At 42.9% G+C, this 20,652-nt stretch overlaps 1 protein-coding gene across 1 annotated transcript in view; it reads left to right on the top strand.

Moving 5' to 3' along the window:
• The first annotated feature begins 6,388 nt into the window (after positions 1-6,388).
• Positions 6,389-20,652, top strand: part of sptbn4a (spectrin, beta, non-erythrocytic 4a) — a 38,101-nt gene continuing 23,837 nt past the window's right edge. The window contains exon 1 of the mRNA XM_042092378.1: positions 6,389-6,577. Coding sequence (XP_041948312.1) covers positions 6,455-6,577 — 123 coding nt within the window. The 5' untranslated portion in view covers positions 6,389-6,454. The remainder of the gene's footprint in view (positions 6,578-20,652) is intronic.

Raw genomic sequence — 20,652 nt, 5'->3', positions numbered from 1 at the left:
TTGCGCTAGGCACGAGCTCCACACGGCAGCCTACGTGACAGAGGCTGGTAGCATGAAGTGCAATTATAGCTCCACACGGTATGTGACAGAGGCTGGTCACCATTGACTGTCAATGGGTTACCATCAAAAACATAGGCTGGAAAAAGCAACACTTACCCTAATATTGCTCAAATGACTGAATAAAACAGCATTTATCCTGCAGAGGAGTTGCTTATATCTCGTGACAGTGCGTCTTCAGCTGTGCTCCATACGTGTCTCTTGCCTCTCCCCTAATCACTTTTAACCGTCATTACCAATTTGCAAATGATGGTGAATAACTACTCATCATTAGATACAGAATTTCGTAATATCTTTATTCTAATTATGTTTCAAAAGTAGTCAAAGGCCATTCAAAACGAGTCAGAAAAGTCGAGACAGGACCAATCATCAAAATTTCGGTGTCCACCACTCTAGTTCATCCAAAACAAACCAGAAAAGGGACTCAAAGTGCTAAATACCGGAATTTTCCTTTAATATAAACAGGCAATAATAATACAAATATTTGTCGTAATACTCTGAAAGAAAGAAAAAATCACAGAAATGGACAAATGGACAAGTAACTGTCAGGATATAGTCTTGCCACCAGAGGGGGTGGTAGTGAAGGAAGATGTCAGCACGAAATGATGTCACCTTCTGTATGCATTTGGCATGACAGTACCAGGATCTCATTCTTCTTAGCTCACCAACATCAACTGTATTTAGGGTGGCCAGATGTCCGGCTTTAGGGAGGACAGTCCTGACTTTCAATGCCTTGTCCTGTGTCCTGCGCAACATCAAGCAGGACGCGTATTTGTCCTCCTTTTTGAGACAGGCTTGAAGAGCGGAGTTCTAGAATCTTTGCTGGGACGCAGCACAACGTCCAATGCCGTAACACTCACTCACTCACTCACTCACCCAAAAACACACACACACACACAGACACAGATGAAGACACTGAAGACAAGTCCCCAAAAGACTGAAGCACTTTAGAAATGCTATACTTTTTGAGCAGTTGAATGTATTTTTTTTTTTTTTACAATCTCCTTTGTTGTTTACATAAAAGGTTATAGCCTAGAAATCTAGACGCAATCTAGCGGCAGCTCATTCCTGGCTCGTCAGGCTAGGTTATTTATGCTTTTTAAAAAAAAAAAAAAAAAAACTATTATTATGTATGTTACAGTACCTGTTATTTGTTTTTAAATTTAAGTCCACACATGTTATGCTTTGTGGCACTCTTCACTTTAAAAGATTAATCTCAGTGGTCAGTTTTTGAACACCACAAGGTATTGAATACATACAAATACTGTGAAACACTTTTTGACTTTTCATTAATATTTTTTCCTATTTAGCTACACAAACATAATCTTTAAACCACATACAATTGTCTTGTAAATGAGAGTAGGCCTATACCAGAGTCCTATGTACACCATAGTAATTTATTGATATCACCTCCCATGTATAGGCTAATGCATCTGCACCAGCATTAGCTGTGGCCCAAGTTCAGCGGCAATGTGGGAAGACGATAAAGTGGGAACTCTGAAATTGATGACACCTCTCCGGTGAAGTGAAATTTTCAATAAACCAGTTACGTGCAACCAGTGTTAAATTCTGATATATCTATCTTTAATTAACTTCGGCCTGACTTTGACCAATTTGTGCATCTGCTCTGGCCACAGTGCACATGCACTATTGGCAAAATACGCCGATCTGGAAGCTGTCGTATCTCAAGAACGCTTCAAGGCACATGCTTCAAATTTTGTACAAAAGTTCAATTGGACTCTGTGAGTGACCATGCAAGTCCCATTCTTGTGAACGTGAATCTCAACAATGCCTTGAGGCACGTGCTTCAAATTAAGTATGAATGTTTACTTGAATTATAAGATGAACTGATTTAATTTTAGAGGTCAGAGTTCAAGATGACTGACCATATGTAGCCTATGTCCCATTCTTGTGAGTGTGATATCTTGAGAATGCCTTGCTTTAAATTTGGTAGGCTATATTCACTTGAACTAAAAGATCATAAAAGGTGGTTAGATTCCTTTCAACTTTAATCCATGCACGCCTCGCCACACAAATGTATGTCAACCAGAAACTCCTGGCTATGCGGAGACAATTTTTTTGGGTTGTTTTGCTAGCATCAAATTCATGAGCGTATATTTATATGAATTTGTCGAATTTGTCAATTTCAACGTTCGATAGGTTGAATATTGCATAACACACACACAAATGGGATGAAACACACACAGTCCAACACTCCCGAAACACACCTGCCAACACTCGCGTTTTCCCCGGGTTTCTCCCGTATTTCAAGGTCATCTCCCGGCACCCTCGTTTTGTTATTTCTCCTGGGAAACTCCCAGAATTTGCATGACCATCAAACATAATTTTAAAATTACGGATCCATTATTTTTTCTGTTAGTCTGACATTTCCCGCAGCATTTCCCGGGTTGCCAAATTGTGCATGAAATACACCCTACACATATAGCCTACACCAGGGGTTCCCAAACTTTTCCACGACAAGGCCCCCCAAATACCACTAGGTTCTGGCCAAGGACCCCCTTATTAAACCCATCGACAATACTACGGCAAATGTAAAAATACATTAAGCTAATCCTAATAATTATTTTAGCCACAAGCACTTCGCGATGGAGCATACAGTGTGTAAAAATTGTATTTGGGGCTTTGTGCTATATGAGAGCTATCACGACTATTATTCCCAGTCATCATGGAAAATATAATGTAAAGATATGCGTCACATTATTATAATAGCATTGTATAACAACCCTCATAGTAATAGGTATATTTTACATTTTTCAAATGTATTTATGTAGGCTATTGCTTTTATTATTCCCTCCAACTTGCTGAGGGAAACCCTAACCCACTATGACTTACTTTCAATTTCAACCATTTTGTCATAAAACCTGGCAACACAAAACCCATATAAGGAATGGGTGCACACTGCGGAGCCGCTGTCACGAAAGTAAGCTAAGCTTGTATTGTTAACTGGTTTCTCTGTCTTTAACTCAGGTTTTCTTTAATACCTTGTATTGTACATATCTTTTTGGAAAATAAAAAACATTTGATCAAAAAAAAAAAAAAAAAAAAAAAGAAAAAAAAAGAAAGTAAGCTAAGCTAAGCGGGATAGTTAAATAGCCTAGTTTGTCAAATTGTTAGAGAAGAAATGTTGTGATTACCACATCACATTGTAACTGTTATTGAGTGTTGAGTGTCCCGTCTTTTGAAAGCTTAATGTATGACACACACACACACACACAATTAAATTGCCATGCCTTAAGCTAAGCGGGATAGTTAAATAGCCTAGTTTGTCAAATTGTTAGAGAAGAAATGTTGTGATTACCACATCACATTGTAAATGTTATTGAGTGTAGATCCCGTCTTTTGAAAGCTCAATGTACACACACACACACACACACACACAATTAAATGGCCATGCCCTTTTGAGACCAAAGTGAAATAAATTGCACTGCTGGTAAAATGGTGCCATGCTGGTCTCCCCTACTTTGTCCCTCTGTCCTTCCTGTAGTATGAATAGCTGGTGCAGGCCAGTCAAGACTGCTGGAGGCCCAAATAGGTGAAGGTCCCCTTAAATGGGAGCAGGCCTTCCGAGGAGAGGAGGGAGCCAGCTGTGCTGTTTGGCCCATGTGTTCTGTCTCTCTCTCTCTCTCTCTCTCTGCCCCACACATGCTCAGTCTTTTTTTCTCTTAATTTCTCTATATCACCCATTTTCTCTTACCCTCTTCATCTTTCTACGTCCCTCCCCCTCACTCTACCCATCTCTCTCTGCCTCTGCCCCCCCCCCCCCCTTCCTCTGTCTCACACTCAGCTGTTTGCAAATGATGACAACATGGGCTCTCTTCATCTCTGCCCTGTGTGTTCCCTCCCCCTCCCCCTCCCATCGTCATTCTGCCTCGGTCATTACTGCTGCCTCTCTCTCCAGGTCGCTCTCTCTCTCTCTCTGCACTTCCAAACATGCATATGGTACCAACACATATTTCCTCCATGTGACCGCTGCATTCCCCTAGACCTCTTTCTCTAGGCTCAAACACTACCTCTCTCCCTCTCTCGCACATACACACACACACACACACACACACACACACATATATATATATATATATATATATATATATATATATATATATATATATATATATATATATATATATATATATCACTCTACTCACAGAAGGAGAGGGAACAGCTCCACAATCAAACTGAATATATATATATATATATATATATATATATATATATATATATATACACTGAGGCATGTCACAGGCTCTGTCTCTTTTTCTCATCCTCATTCACATGAGTTTCATCCATGTCTCTCTGTCTCTGTCTCATTATGTGTTTTAAATGTATTTATATATTTATCCCTCTTTGCTGTCTTTCCTGCTTCACTCCCCATTTGCCGATCATCCCGACCTTCTTTGGGCCCTTCCTGCCTTGCTGTCTCTTTCCTCACACAACCTTTCTCTCCTCAATCTTTGCTTTTTATATCCCCCTCTCTTGCCTCCTCCTCCCCTCTCATTCTCTCTCTCTCTCTCTTTCAGCCTCTGTCTGTGCCTCTCTCTCCCTCTCCCTGTCTCACACACACATGCTCATCCTGCTTGCTCTCTCTCTCTCTCCTCCCCCTCCCTCTCTCCTTCTCTCTCCCTCCCTGCCTCCCTCTCTCCCCTGCTCTAGCACTGCAGTGCTGCTGGTGATGAGAGCACAGGCTCGCACAGCGGCGGAGAGGCAGGCACTGCAGCATGCACCAGCAGCGTCAGAGCGGACGCCATGAGGAGCGACGGGAGGAGAGCAAGTGAGAGAGAGTGAGCGAGAGAGAGAAAGAGAGAGAGAGAGAGAGTGAGTGAGACGGGGGGAACGAGAGAACGTGTGCGTTGGAGCACAGCCCTAGGATCCTCTGCAGCGGCAGAAGCATCGCTAGCAGAAACAGCGGCGGCAGCAGCAGACAGAAGGAAAGGGCTGCTGTTTTTGAATCTCCCTGCACTCTGAGAGGGAGAGGGAAAGAGAGAGAGAGAAAAAGCCTGCACCTTGAAAACCCCCCCTCCTCCTCCTCCCCCCCCCCTCCCTCAATCCAGCAACTCCACCGACCCCCCCCCCCCACCCCATACACACCTCCTCCACCCCCCACCTCCTCCACCAGCACCAGCAGCCGGCTCCTCCCACTCAGTCACCTCGCTACGGCAACACTTCACTAGGACGACGATAGCATACGGGACGCAGCGGAGGCAGGGACGTCAGCCTCCTGGGCCCCAACAAGACGAAGGAGGAGAGAGAGAGAAAGAGACACACACACACACACACACACAGAGGTTTTTTCAGCTACCCTTCCTGCCTTCCATCCATCCATCTTTCCTTCCTTGCCTCCTCTCGGTCCTTTCCTCCTCCGGAGGCTCCAGCTTGGATTTCTCTAACCCGGGGGAGAGGATGGACAACTAACCCGACTTGTGCGGCGGCTACTGAGATACGCCTTGTGGATGCTGTTTTAGAGCTGACTCTTACCTTCGGCTACCTCTTTGTCATTGTGATCCCCCCCCTCCCTCCATTATCATTACTTTTAAATTCTCTCTTTCCTTCCATCCACCCTCCACCCTTTATCTCTCCCTCCCTCCATCCCTCTTCCCTTCTCTGCCCACCGCTCTGCCTCTCTATCTCGCTGCATTGGGTTGTTTTCGTGGGGACGGTCGCCGTGCCGATACTGCAGCACCCTGGACTGCAGGGGCCCAGCCTGCAACCAGGAGGACATGAGGACCCTGGGGTGCCCAAGCCCCTGAACTGCCCCCACTGCTGAGGTGCCTTTCTGATTTGGGAGGTGGGGAGGGAGGGGGATGGATTTCTAGATTTTTTACATCTCAGTATTTGTGCGGGTGTGAGAGAGAGAGGGAGTTGATAGGTGTGTATGTGTGCGTGCACGATGAGTTTGAACTGTATATCTATGTGCCGAAGGTGAGGAGGAGGATCGTGTGGTATTTGTGTTTATGGGTATTCTTAAATAGATGTGTGTGTGTGTCTGTGTGTGAACGTGTTTGCATGTGAAGTGTGTTTACATACGAAAATAGATGCACGCAGACAGGTAGGATTGCAAGGGTGACACGATGAGGAATTCGACGGAGGTGGGTGGGTGGGCGACTTGGCTTGCGAGATGGACGCGGGCCGACCATCCTTATTCTGCCTCCACCTCTGATCGTTCTGTTTGTGTCTCTCTCCCACCCGTAGCGGAGCGGTGCAGAGCGGAGAGCGTGAGCACCAGAAGGAGGAGGCGGCGGCGGCGGCGGAGGAGGAGGCGAGGAGGAGGAGAGGAGGAGGAGGAGGAGGAGGAGAGGAGGAGAGGAGAGGAAGACAGGAGGGCCGCAGGGGCACCTCAGGTTGGGGTCTGGTGGGAAGGAGCCACGGCAGGAGCGAGACCATGCTCATGGCGCGGGACGGCGCGCGAGATGAGGCCCAGAAGCTGCACCGCAAGTGGATGAAGCACCAGGCCTTCATGGCCGAGCTGGCGCGCAACAAAGAGTGGCTGGCCAAGATCGAGCAGGTGACTCAACCGTTCTGTGGGGCATGCGGGAGGAGGGGAGGGGGCGCTGGTTGCTGATGGCATAGCGGGACAGTAGTGGGGTGGACAGGGGTACAGCATGACATAGGGGTCAGGTGGAGGGGAGACCTGGGGTACAAGGGGAAGGGCAAGAGGGGCAACAAGGTGATGTTGGTGAACCAGGTAAACAAGACCTAGAGGTGGAAGGACACCCCAGATGGGTGATGGGTGGTTTGGGATTCTAACACCCTTACCCCTCTTGGAGGTGACATTGCTCCAGCTGTTCTGTTGGCTTTGTAGGAGAAAGGGACTTGATCATGACCCACACGGATGGAGAGACCCAAGAGGATAAGGTTAGGCAGAGAGTATGGTGGCTGATGGAGGACAGTTATGCTATCTCTAATGACTGAAGAATGTGTAGGGGTCATAGGAATGATGGAAGAGGTATTCTTGCAGTAGTAATATGAGTTCACTTGCTGTAGATAAGGGGGTGGACTGGTGAGGCCAGCAGTAAAATATTCTTCCTGGATGAGGTGACTGTTTGTTATCACAGACTTCATATCATTTTGACATGGTGGTGTCCTACTTGTAGTGACGAATATATGGAGTCTTTTCCCCTTTTCCAGCATGATGAGTTTTGGCAAGAGCTGGGTTTGCGGAGTTCTCCACAAATGAGAAAGCTGGTCATCCATGGATGTTTGTTTCTATCATTGAAATGGTCTTGTGTAGCTCACGGCAGATGGGTTGCTGTGTTTTTGGAAACACTTGCTCTTTTTTCTCCATCTACAGTATGTGACACCATCGCCCTTGGTTCTTCTCATACTCTCACACTATAGAAACTCCTAGACTGACCGTATGCAGTCTTTGGTTGGTGGGAGCAGATTATCTGCAGCACAACCGGCAAAATGGAAAAAATGACATAACATCAATCTGATTTGGAATATCGTGTGTGTGAGTGGTTTTGTGCACATGTGTGCTGTGTATGTGCTGGTGTGTCTGCTGGTACATGTGTGTGTGTGTGCGCGCGTGCACTCTCAGCAGTGTGTGGTGCAGTCATGCTTCAGAATTGCCGGTGACAGTATTTTTTCTCTCGATAAGACAGACGGCTAAACCTGCAGTGTGTGAGTGTGTGTGTGTCTGTGTGCTGCTCGCTGCTCAGAGCCGTGACGCTTGGTGCTGTGTTGTTAGCCTAGCCTCCTTGTGCACTGCGCTAGCGCACGACGGACGCTGCCTCTTTCCCGAGTCCCAGCCCCCAGGACCCTCCGTCCGCTCTCTCCCTCTGTAATGTGATCACGGTGCAGCATCATGCGTGCAGGGACTGTGTGATTCGCGCGATGTGGTGGTGGTGGAGGAGGAGGAGGAGGGGGAGAGGACGCTCTCAGAAGCTAACTGGGAGAGCAATATGGCAGCTTACTGCAGATATTTCATCAGTCTGTTCACACACACAGGCCCAGATAACACCGGGTTTCCCCTACAGACACACCAAGATTCTGGCGAGGTGTTAGAGGGTGGATGGGTTTAAATACTCTGTGTGTGTGTGCGAATCTGTCTCGGTGTGTCATGATTATTTAATAGCAGAGTGTTTTAGGCGAGGGGAGTCTCTGTTCGAACAGTATTTGGTGCATCACTGTTAGTGTTCTATTCAGTCGATGCAGCCAGACAGCATCATTGTATGCTCACATGCTAGTGACTCTCTTGCTCTCCTCATGTTGTCATACTGGTACAGTTTAATAGCTGAGACAGATGTTTGTAGAAATATGTGGCATTTGGCCATGGCTAACTGGCAGGGGACTGTGTATAAGCTGTGACAAATGTTCAGGCCACTCACTTATAGTCAAACAAAGCTATTTAGTAAAATAACTTAAGTCTTCCACTTAAAACGGATGTGGATATACAGTGTTATTTCATTTAGTTACAGAACAGTCACATACAATGGCAGAACATTTGATCATATCCACTGATGTGGTGGCATTCCATCAGAGAGCCATTTTCATATTTCTAGTGGTTATATTACATTCAGGCACACAAAATCATTATGTTACCATATGATGATTGTTGTAGCCTATAGTATTATAGTAATATGTTTATAATTAACATGGACTGAACTTGACTGATGACAAGTAATAATCACCTGGTGTCTTTAAATTATTGACCCTGTCAGGTGAATCCACCTACAATTTATACATAACCACATCATATCCTACAAGATGAAACGTCATGTTTGTCAGATACACTCAGCAGTGGTCCTTGTCCAAAGTAATCTGATAGGTGACAGTTTTGGATGATGAGCATTTTCTCAGCCACCTTTATCCTCTTCACTGTATCCACTGTTTTGTATGCTCTCTCCATGATTATGATATGGTTACATTACATCCACTGTATATTTGGCTCAGGCTTGGGAGACTTGCCCACAGAAATACAGTAGTTCAACCTTCAGAATAACTACTTTGATATTAGTTTTCGAAATACACAAAACATTAAAACAGAGAGCTGCACAACTGGATTATTTTTCATTGTAAGGCAAAAGCAGGCCAAAGGCCTAAAGTGCATCCATTTTGAGATAGTAATTATTAGTGCTTTACATAAACATTCACAAAAGCACTGAAAAGCACAGAAAATACTGAATATTTCATATTATTTCAATTAAAATGCCATAATCTGAGGTATCAGTGGTGTGTCAGAATGTTTAAGTGAATGTTTACGTAATAACAGCATTAATAATAATATTAATTACGTAATATTCTGTGTCAAACATGGCTGATGTTTAAGAGAGCTCATCTTTGTTACCTAATGTCTGTCAGCGTCATCATGTTATTGCTAGTATTCCAGTCTTGGCTGTGTTGCTAAAAAACATTATTGGGTTTGCTGCTGTTAAATGATCGAGAAACTACTACCATTTTGAACACTGTCTCTTATTTACGCTGGCTCTAGCACAGGGATGCTTTGGGGAAACACAGCCCTGCAGAATAGCTGTGACTTGCTTGCTTTAGCTGGTATCTCCCTTTGCTGGCTCTGGCTGGGGACTGTTGATCTCTGTTGCTGAGCATACACAAAATTAGATTTTATCTGTCAGCAGGCCGTCAGTGGCCAGGTCGCTGTTGGCACGCCACCCTGCCTTGTTATTTACCGTCCCTCTTTATCTGTTGTGCATCATTTATAAGGGTTGTTTGAGAAAAGAAATGCAGGGTGCTCTCCTGCGTTAAAATACAGTATTGAGCAGTTCAACGGAATGCTTTTCTCTTGTCATCACGTATTATGCCTATTGCCATTTGTTATAGCTATAAACATACAGTGGCACCTTCAATTATCATCGATTAACTGGATAGTAATATGTATGTTGCAAATTGCTGAAATCATCCTGTAAATATAAAATATATTATTATTTTGTGTGGGGTGACACTAGAGCCTGTTGGCTTGGCAGTAATAGTCAGAGTGCAACTTTCACGCCCATCCACATACAGTAGACATCTGTGTCCCCCAAATTAGAAGAACAGGAAGACCAGATGACTATGCTGCAACCATCATGCTCAGCTACTCAGAGCAAATGACCTGTATTTACACTCCAGTGAGTACTGTTTCAGTGTCAGTGCAGTCTGGCCATAAAGATGCAGATCCATACATAATCCTCCATTTTGTTCCCCAGAAGCAACATTGTTGATTGGCTGGAATAGTATAACAGCAAAAAGTGCATTGACTGAGTGCACACATTGGATGGACAGGTGGAAAAAAACATGTCTGAAAATGTCTATGAATTCTACAATTGAAATTATACTCAAGGACCTTTAAAGCAGCTGATTGTCAGACTCATCTGCCTCTGATCGGATGCTGGCCTGCTCCACCATACAAAGGCCTGATCTGTCCAACAGAGAGCTTTTCTCTATGCTGGACTGACTAAAGTGAAACATCACTGACTGAAATGCGGATCCATGCCACATTGACGCCAGATTTGTTCCAAATTCAGCAGCTACAACCCTTGGTGGATGTGCTGGACTGTGCACAAATCAACAAGGGCTGGTGATCCCTGTGTGTGTGTGTGTGTGTTGGACTGACACTGTCTGTGTGTTTTTGTGTATGGTGTATGTACCCTATGTACTGTGTTTTTTGTGACTGTGTGTAACACCAAATTATTAAACCGACAGTCCTACCGTAAGATATCACTGACTATATCAACAATCATTACAAATTTTACATTGTCCATCAATGATTTACACATTTCTAGCGACAAAAATAACAGTTGCTCCATGCTGTCTGGTTTTTATTTCTGTTGATTTGGACAGGGTATTACAACATCCGTCTAGTGGTGGTTTGCACAAAATGTGCAAATCACAATAAGACAAAGCCGTTGGCTCAGAAAATGCAGCTATTTCATCAAGATGTCACCAAGTATCGTATGTTCTAAGTAGGGTATATTCCAGTACAGAAATGAACATAATATTAGATACCTTCAGCTCTGACTTCCAATGGCCATGTCCTTAATCTATGATTGAATGCTTGAGTTAGGAGAGAATCGGACAAAAATCAGTCTGGAAGTTAGCCTGGCGAGCCAGACCCACATTAAAATGTAGGGTCTGGGCACTCACCGTTCACAGTGCTCAGTCCGAGGGGCAGGATAATCAGTTGTCTTTCAAATTCCCTCTGCACGCAATAGGACGCAATAGGATATTTGTTTTCAAGTAGCAGGGAATTCAAGCCAAACCGTTGCAACTCTGCCATCAATCATTATGTTAAGCCCACCAAACGACTCTATACACGATTTCAATGCCCTGATTAAGTTTCGATTTCTGGAGCTCACAAGCCAACGGAGAGTTGCTAGACTAGCCCTGGCAGCAAATGTAATTTGCTGCCGCTAGGGGCGCGTCTAGATTTCTAGGCTATCTGGAAGTGTGTTACACCCTTCCTTTTAAAAATCTGCTTTGATTGTAAAGTCCTGTAGTCTTACCCCAGTTTTAGACATGAACTCTGTAATGCCTCCTTCACTTAACTGATTAAACAGTCTTGCAGCCATCACGATCTGTTGAACTTTTCATGACACAGCCAACAGAACACCCATATTTCCAAGGAGACAGGGAGAGATGGCCAGTTAATCTGTACATCAAACATTCTCAGTCTCATAGAAGTTAAAAGAATAGCTAATACCATACAGTGTTTAGTGAAACACCAGCAAAGTCACTATCATTAGTTAAGTCAGGAGGAGTATAATCTCTCATACTCAGCCTTAATCTTAGCTAACATGTCTGCCATCATTACAATGAGTATCACTGGTGGATCACTGAATGCTGAATGCTATGGTTATTGACACCAGAATATCTAAGTGAAGTATTTTACTTTTCATGGCTGTTGTCATATTTATGTTTGGGGTGTCAGGTTGGGATAGGATTTGTTTGGACCTCTACAGGCTTATGCCTTTTGTTGATACTGGTAAAATGCAAACTATATTCATGCCAAAGTGAGACTTTAGGCTTCATGTGAAATTAATAATATGATTATTGTGTACGGTGAAAATAAACCCTCTAAGCCCTTTTTCACTGGACCCGTTACCCATGTCAGGCCATCGGATACATACAGTATTTGAAACCCAGCAGTGCAGCCTTTAACCGCTCTTTGTGTGTATTGCCTAGAAGGAACGTTTGCTTTCAGTGACTCTGCTTGTACTTGTTACACTCTTGGAAACAGGGACCTTAATGGATTATTTAAAAACTTGAAGGTTCTACATCAAATGTTTCCTCCATGCTATCTGAACAAAAAGCAGTCCTTCCAGCCTTATATGGGTTCCTTGCAGTGCAGGGCTTCAGTACATCTGACAGTAACAGAACCTTCTAGAATCTTGTTTATTCTTTTTTTTTAAATCTTTTTGTAGAGACAAATCTTTAGTCTTTCAAATGCTGCAGCAAGTTATACACCCTTTTCCCAGATTGAACTGTCTGAGAGCAGGACTAGCTGTAATGACACAGGGCACAAGCACAATCAAGACAATGGTCCATAATTTCATTGATGGACAATGCAGTGGGCAATATGCAAAGTCCTGCCTGAGGTTTATTTAACTAATTGACCATTTGGTAGCATGAGCAGGATCCTAAGCACAAACATGGGTGTGTCCATGCAGGGACGTAATATTTCCATGGAGAAATTACTTCCTTCATATCAACACCTTTTCTGCAAAACGTCTAGATAGATAGATAGATAGATAGATAGATAGATAGATTCATGCCGAAAAAAATGTAGGCATCACATAGCTTATATGACACATATAAAACAGATGGTGATAGTCTACCCACCAAATTCCAAATTCCAGGCCACTTCTAGTTGTTGGTTAAATGATTGTGACTGACTGATAAAGAATGACTTCATATCAATATTATCCAACTAATCACTCAACCCATTTATGCTTGATGTGTGAATGCATCAGTGAAATTAGTAAATACAGGTATCACCACCCATTCTCACTGCACAGTAACTGGTGTGTGAAGGCTGTTTGTGGGATGTCTTGCACTATGAAATTAGGCCTTGAATCTGCACTATCCAAGGTATCACTTTTTTATGAGCGGAATCTTGTCTCTTCTTTGTGCGGACTATGTCAACACATACCCTTGTGACTTCATGGGCTGATAGATGTGGCGTTGGAGTAGGGAACCCTGATGGAAGTTGATACAATGGAATGCAACTGGTTCTGGGTGAGATTTGGGCCAGATACACTCCACAATCGTCTGAGTATCATGGGAGTCCATGAGAGTGGAACTGCTGGCCAACTGTCATTGTCCACTAATGTGCTGGGTTTTTGGGATTGGGATTTCCATGTATACTGGGATAGATGTTGGTACACTATGCAGGGGAAGTGGAAAGCCTATTATGTCAATGGCATATAAATAAAATAAATTAAATAGAAATTAAACTAAATTGAACTAAATTGAAAGCAGACTATTAAATATGAATGGATAATCTGGCTCCTATTTGGGAAACTGAAATGTGAAAGCTCATTTCTGTGGCCACCCCATAAATGGATCTAACACAATGTTACTCCCTACAATGTATGTAGAAGTGGCCTGGAATTTGGATTTATTTTTTATTTTTTATTTTTGGGGCAGCCGTGGCCTACTGGTTAGCGCTTCGGACTTGTAACCGGAGGGTTGCCGGTTTGAACCCCTAAGCCTTGAGCAAGGCACCTAACCCCTCACTGCTCCCCGAGCACCGCTGTTTTTGCAGGCAGCTCACTGCGCTGGGATTAGTGTGTGCTTCACCTCACTATGTGTTCACTGTGTGCTGAGTGTGTTTCACGAATTCACGGATTGGGATAAATGCAGAGACCAAATTTCCCTCACGGGATCAAAAGAGTATATACTTACTTACTTACTTACTTACTTACTTACTGTATGTATGTACAGTACAGCACATAGCTTTGCAAGACAAATGTTTTTTTAGTCATATCAATCAAAAGTGACAGGAAGTATTGATTTCACAGAAATTGCCAATCTTTGAACAGAGGACAAAAATAGATCTCCGCAGCCAACTAACTGACTAAAGGAAAACAGTCATTTGGAAATTCACTCCAATAGGCATGTTCATAAACAAAGGATGACAGTCCACTACATTCTCGAGAGATCATTTCTCCTGTCCTCATTTCCTGTTATTTTGAGATAGTTTATAACACATACTAGATGTGAGTTGGGTGATGCCTCACCCATTCAGCCTCAGTGTTTCTAGAATTATCCTCCTGCAACTGACCCCCTATCAGCTCCTGAAATACTGAGTTATGGCCCTAGTGATCTACTGCCCCGAGCAGAGCACAATCAGTAGTTGTTTTATGACCTATGGTTCTAGAACTAGTGAAGAGCCATCTTATGCAAAGCTGCTCAAAGAAAGGGAAAGGTTCCCTGGTTGTGGTCCAGATAGAAATGGTGATCTTTTACTGCACAGGTATAGCCCCTATTATAGATTGCTCTGTAGAACCAGTGGACTTTTATTACTGATGTACTGGTTTCTAGGCCTTACATGAGAGGTCTACAGCGTGATATATTTACAGTTGTAAATACCGGAATTATGACACTTAATATAAAGTTTGAGTTCTCCCATTATTTTGATCTCGAAAGATAGCTCTACTGACAGAGCAGTGAGATGCCAGAGAATCAGAGGTCTGTCAGCCAGTTCATCCTCCATCTTGTTCCATTCCCCTAAATATTTAATTCACTGAAAATACAGCAACACTACAGCTGATAGACATATTACCTGACAAAATAATGCCCAATTAAGAATTACCATATTTTGTGTAATCTACAAAGCCAAAATATATGGGTGTCAAGGTTTTGAACTATTTTAGGAATAAAGAATCATGTAAGGTACCTTGGTCCCTCTTTATACTAAGTATTCTAGTACTTACACAAGAGTAAATGAATCACACTGTAGACCTCCCAAATAAGTACACTTTTTATACAGTTATTGTTGTTAACCCCAAAACTAACACAGTATACAAAAGCACAAATATTTTTCTTTCACTAACCATAAAACAAAACTACATTGTACCCAGACATTTATTGTACATGAAGAGGGGCCAACATATTTTTATATCATATGCTCCTTGTTGGTGCCCCCCACCCAATCCCAATCCTCCCCCACCTTTTTTATGCAGCCCTTGCCACTTAATCTACTAAACTCCTCTTCTACTGCACTCTTTACCCCCCCCCCCCCCCCCCCATTAATGCACAAATAGGCTGACACCAGACATAATTTCACTGCATTTCTTACTTCCAGTAACTATATGCATGTGACAATAAACTTCCTTGTATCCTTGTATCCTTGTATATCAACACTATAAGTTCCACTAACCCTGTCTCCTGTTCTGGAGTTTGGAGCTCTTGTTATGGTATAACTTCTTTCATTTCAATATTCAGATGCTATCCTCAGTGCTGGAGGGCTACAATGAATGTCCTCTCCACCTTCCTCCCTCCCTGCAGAGCCACCTTGGGTTCTGGTTAGCTATTGATTTGGTATTAATGTAATGTATTGGTGTAAACAGACTCTAGGGAAGGCACAGTTGCTTGATGCTGGCTGCAAACATGCTGTCAGTCCAGGGGAAAGACTAAAAAGGGGGAGCCCACTCTTGCTTGTATATTTAAATACATTAACATTTATAGCTAACTAGCAAGCTAGGTGAAGTTTTCTTTCATCATGCTAATTTGGTTGATGTGGAGTAAGAGTGCTTTATGCATTCATGCTGTTCAAAAACTCTCAAAAAGCTTGATATCTGATGTAATTAAAAGCACCAGCCACTGCTGAAAATATACTATAATGTGAAAACACATGCACCAATTATGCACAGGCACCCTAACCCTGATGTGTGCATTGAGCCAAATGTTGACACTCATTTGTGTTTACATGACCTATAGCGCTCCAACCCATCTGTAACTAAGCAAGTATACTTAGCAAGTATATCAGAGTTAGTTTACATGCTGTAACAGAAGCAGCACAGACGTGATATAAATTGTGATCAGAGAGGCTTTAAGGCTCCGATCATAGTGTACATGTAGCTCCCCTTCTCTCCCCTCCAGAGCTCAAGGTGTCCTTAAGGCAGGAGGGAGCTTGGAGAGAGGTGCATCATCCTCAAGCTGCATTCGGTGAATTAGCTCATTGCCATACCTTATCTTCAGTTTACTATAGAACCGGGCTGCTATTGTGTGGATAATTGCAATGGAGAAATGATGGCCACCAGTGGTTCTTCAGGGCTGACTCTAGTGCTTCTCAAGGGCTGGGTGTCTCTAGAGCCCTTACAGTGTTACATACACACACACACACACACATATGCACACACGCACACAGATTCACAGACACACACCAGGCAGAGAGGCAGGTATCCACGGAAACGCAATTTAATGAGGCCCGTTACCTGAGAGACCATAGAAACGATGACACTGCGTCCCGTTGTGATTGGAGAACTCTGTGTCCTTTTGGAAGGGTTCCTGACCTCCCTTCCTCCGCCCCCTCCTCCCACCTCGCCTTTCAACCTTCTGTCCTTACTCAGCACAGGGAGCGGGACTAGCAGCCACTGCAGTGACTGACAGGGCAGCTTGGCCAATCAGAGACCACGGCCATGTCCTTTCAGTCTGACCTTGCTTATCAACCGTGTGAGAGGAGGGACAGTTCCATTCTTAGAAGCCATCTAGCACATGTTTACACTGTTGTGTTGACATATGCAAGGCCTACAGACCACACATACTTAAATTCAGACAGTTTGGATTAAAGATTAAAAATTATGTGGTTATATTTATATTCTGTACATGTGTACTGTGTACACTAACACATGTAGTAAATATATTATATTCACCATTCAGATGTGTCAAGATCTGTAAGACTCACCAGTTTTTTGACTGATTCATTATATATTAAGTTATATATTAAGTATATCAAGTGAAGTATATTATTATTATAGTAATTTTGGCTATTACTTGATAAAGATCATGTAGCCTGTCTGTTTTTTGGATATGGAAGTATGTTTATTGATTAATTTATATCTTTAGTAGCCTACTGTAGTACTATGTTGAATTTAATGTGACTGAATTTGCTATGCAGTAGGCTATATCTCTGTCAGTACATCCATCTCTCTTCCCATTTAACAACACTTAAAAACACAATTCAGAACTCTGCTGGGAGTCTCTTGACAATCATTATGCGTTGTACAGTCTTGCATGTGTTGATAAGAGTGAACACTATAGAGCAGGAAGAGCAAATTACAGATTACAGCAAACACCCAGGGCCAGATGTACTAACGCTTTTGCGCCCACTTGAGGGGTACTTTCTTTGCAACATACGCGTAAACACAGGGCATGACATGTACTAACAGGCCACACTTACACCGCAGGCCAGTAAAAGCGCAGACTGCATGTTGCAGGAGCTGAGAATGGCAAATAGCGTTTTTCCATGTCATGCACATGCATTCATTGGAGGGTCAGGGGAAAGTGGGAGTTTCATGTAAAAAAATGGGAGGCAAAGCGTAAAATGCGCCTAATTAGGTATTCCCCAGTATGTATGAAAACTGCGCATGAAAGCGCACCTCTGTTTTGCGGTGAAATATTTCCACCTGGTAAAAGCAGGTGTTAATCCAAATTGCAGTTAAATGCATCAGTAAGAGAAATGTTCAAAGACAACAGAATCGCTATTCATAGCACCAGGTTTGCTTCTTTGTATTATGTAGAAAGCAACCTTAACTTTCGCTGGCCCTTCTAATGTCTTACTTGCATGTCATCAACTTAAACTTTCCTACTTGCTAGATGTGACTATTAAAGGAGAATTCCGGTGTGATATTGACCTAAAGTGTGTTGAAACATGATACCGAGTGTGAACGTATGTCTCATAGCCCATCTCGGCTTGTCCTCTGCACTCCAAAATCTGGCGCTAGTTAGCCGATGCTACCAACAGCTTTTTCAATGGTGGTGCTTCGGCATCGGGCTAGCCATGCAAATAAATCACTGTTTTACACCATTTACGAGGCTCAATGTATCTCCACACTTCATTGGTAGACTTCCGAGGGCCCTGACATTTAAAACGAGACATTGAGAACTTTGAAAAAGCACTGGTAGTTTACTTACAAGACGATTTATACAGACAGTATCTTCACAAAGTTTAGCGTTTGCAGCAGGGATGGAAATTAGCCATCCGCCCCCCGCCAAATGCAGGTAGTTTTGTGCGCTGGCGGGTGAATTTGGTCAATTTACCAGCCACTGTGGCGGGTAGATAAATAGAGCTAGCATAGGCTACCACAAATAGTCAGATCCGATCTAATTTTCATAGTTATTGACGGTTAAAAATAAGAAAGTGTCTGTAGGGATCATGTAACGTTACCAGCCGTAAATCGCGCTGATTTGAAGTTCAACAACTACCAGTGAGCCGCCACCTGCAGCATTGCCTATAGTCACTGGTGCAGTGCTTCACTTTTTGCCATTACCATTAAGAAACTGTCGTCGCTATGCTTTCATGTGCCACTGCTAGCTTATTTCAGGATGACTGCATAAACAAATCTAGTGAGATCTGTGGATCTGCGTTGTATCTAAACAGACTAATATTCTCACGCGAATTTGTCTTTTGAAGTGGTCCGTAGCAATTTTAATCTGGCCCGCGACACCTTCACGGAAAACAAGATGACATGCTACTATTTAGACCTATGAGGCAAACAGGCGGACATCTCATTCGTCGTGGTGGAATATCCTACAAACTTTTCATTCAGGAGATTAGCCTACATATCAGAATAAACAGCAGAATTTACCGAACACAAAGGTGTAAAGCATTCCGTTATGCAATTAGCCGTTCCAGAGTAATCCGGTTTTGAAATTGAAGCAAATGTCTACGAGGTCTAACTTTGGACTGTTGTAATACACGATACGGCCAAAATAAATGTTAACAATATCGCCTAGATAACTGTAAATATTAAAACCAGAGTTTTTCCAATGTAGTTTCACAAAATGCTAAGCATTAAATTTCCTAAAGCTGAGCTGTGCATTTATTGTTCAGTGCATGATTTCATAACAGGCCAAACAGAAAATAAATACTAAATGTTAAATATAGCCTTGATACCTGTAAATATTTAAATCAGATGATGTACAGTATAGTTAGATCAAGTTGGAGAGTCGATTATAGGATGCTCCAGAATTCACACAAACGGAGTCTTAAAGGAGCCACCACTTTTATGACATGACACTATGGCAAAATTCAGCACATTTTAGTCATATCGCAATAATGCCGATAACCGTGATCATTTTAAGTAGCCTACTATAATCATGATATCACATTTTCATGCCATTTCTCTAGTGGCTGGTAAAAAAGTTGAGTGGCTGGTATATTTTGGAATCCACCAGCCAGGTGGCAGGTGGAAAAAATATTTAATTTCCATCCCTGGTTTGCAGCCATCTTGAATTTAGTCACGATAAGTCGAGCGAAGAGTAAGAATGAACAGGTATGATAAGGGATCAGGGATAAGGGATCCAAAAATAATTGTTGTGGAAATGCATGGATTCCAGTTGCTGCTACTGGAAGAAACTGGAATCCATGCATTTCCACTGAATGCAGGGGACAAGCCGAGATGGGCTATGAGACATACGTTCACACTCGGTATCATGTTTCAATACACTTTAGGTCAATATCACACCGGAATTCTCCTTTAAATCGGCCATAGCCTACGTGCAAAAGTAGTTTGAGTAGAAGTACTGCTCCTCAATATTCATTATCTCCTTGCTTGTTGACATCTTATCGTATTGTATTATTTCATGATCGCTAAACGTTTGATTCCTTTTAATGTTGTCATCATTTAACTTCATTCAATTGCACTTGTGATTGAAGTATGTTGTTCCGTTGTGAACCATCGCAAATTGCGATAGAGGGCGGAGAAAGGCGATAATTATCCGATGAGCTACAGGTTTGATAAATAGCACCTTAAACTGAAGATCCACTGCATTCTGCGGTTTGGACATGGCACTGATAACGCTACGTTCGCAAATGTACATAGGCCTACATCTGGCCCCCAGTGTGCTGTCAAATGCAAACAGAGAGACAGAAAACACAAGCCCTTTGCCTAATATCTAGCAGCTGAATACTATGCTGTATATTGTGATGTTAGAAATCCACTTATAATTCCAATGCATGGTTACTTAATCCACCACCGCAGAACAATTGCATTTGTGTTGTATGCATTGGCGCAAAATGCCACATGACCTCTTGATGTGTCCCAGTTTCGTGTGAAGGTTCTGTTTGGCACCAAGCCCTTGGCTGGGCCATCCATGACCCATTTCATGTACCTGCTAATTTTGGGTCCAGGTAGTGACTTCAGGCCTCACATGTCACTTTTAGGGACAGGGGGTCAATGACCAGATGGTATGTAGGGTACTGATTTATATAGCACAATATTTAAGCATTGAGTGTACTGATTACAGTGACAGAAATAATGAGCAGGCAAAGGAACTATCTCATGAATCCTCAAACTAACCAGAGTGAGAAATGTTTGTAAAGTGTTTGTTGAAGTAGAGTAAAGGTAGCTGTTTTTGAAACTTTAATGGGAACATGTGTGTGTGTTAGCTTGTCATTTGCCAGATGTGTTTTTCCAC

Source organism: Alosa sapidissima, chromosome 5 (assembly GCF_018492685.1).
Source record: "Alosa sapidissima isolate fAloSap1 chromosome 5, fAloSap1.pri, whole genome shotgun sequence".
Lineage (NCBI taxonomy): Eukaryota > Metazoa > Chordata > Actinopteri > Clupeiformes > Clupeidae > Alosa > Alosa sapidissima.
Note: the sequence above shows the minus strand (reverse complement) of the source record. Positions and strands in the feature narration are given on the sequence as shown.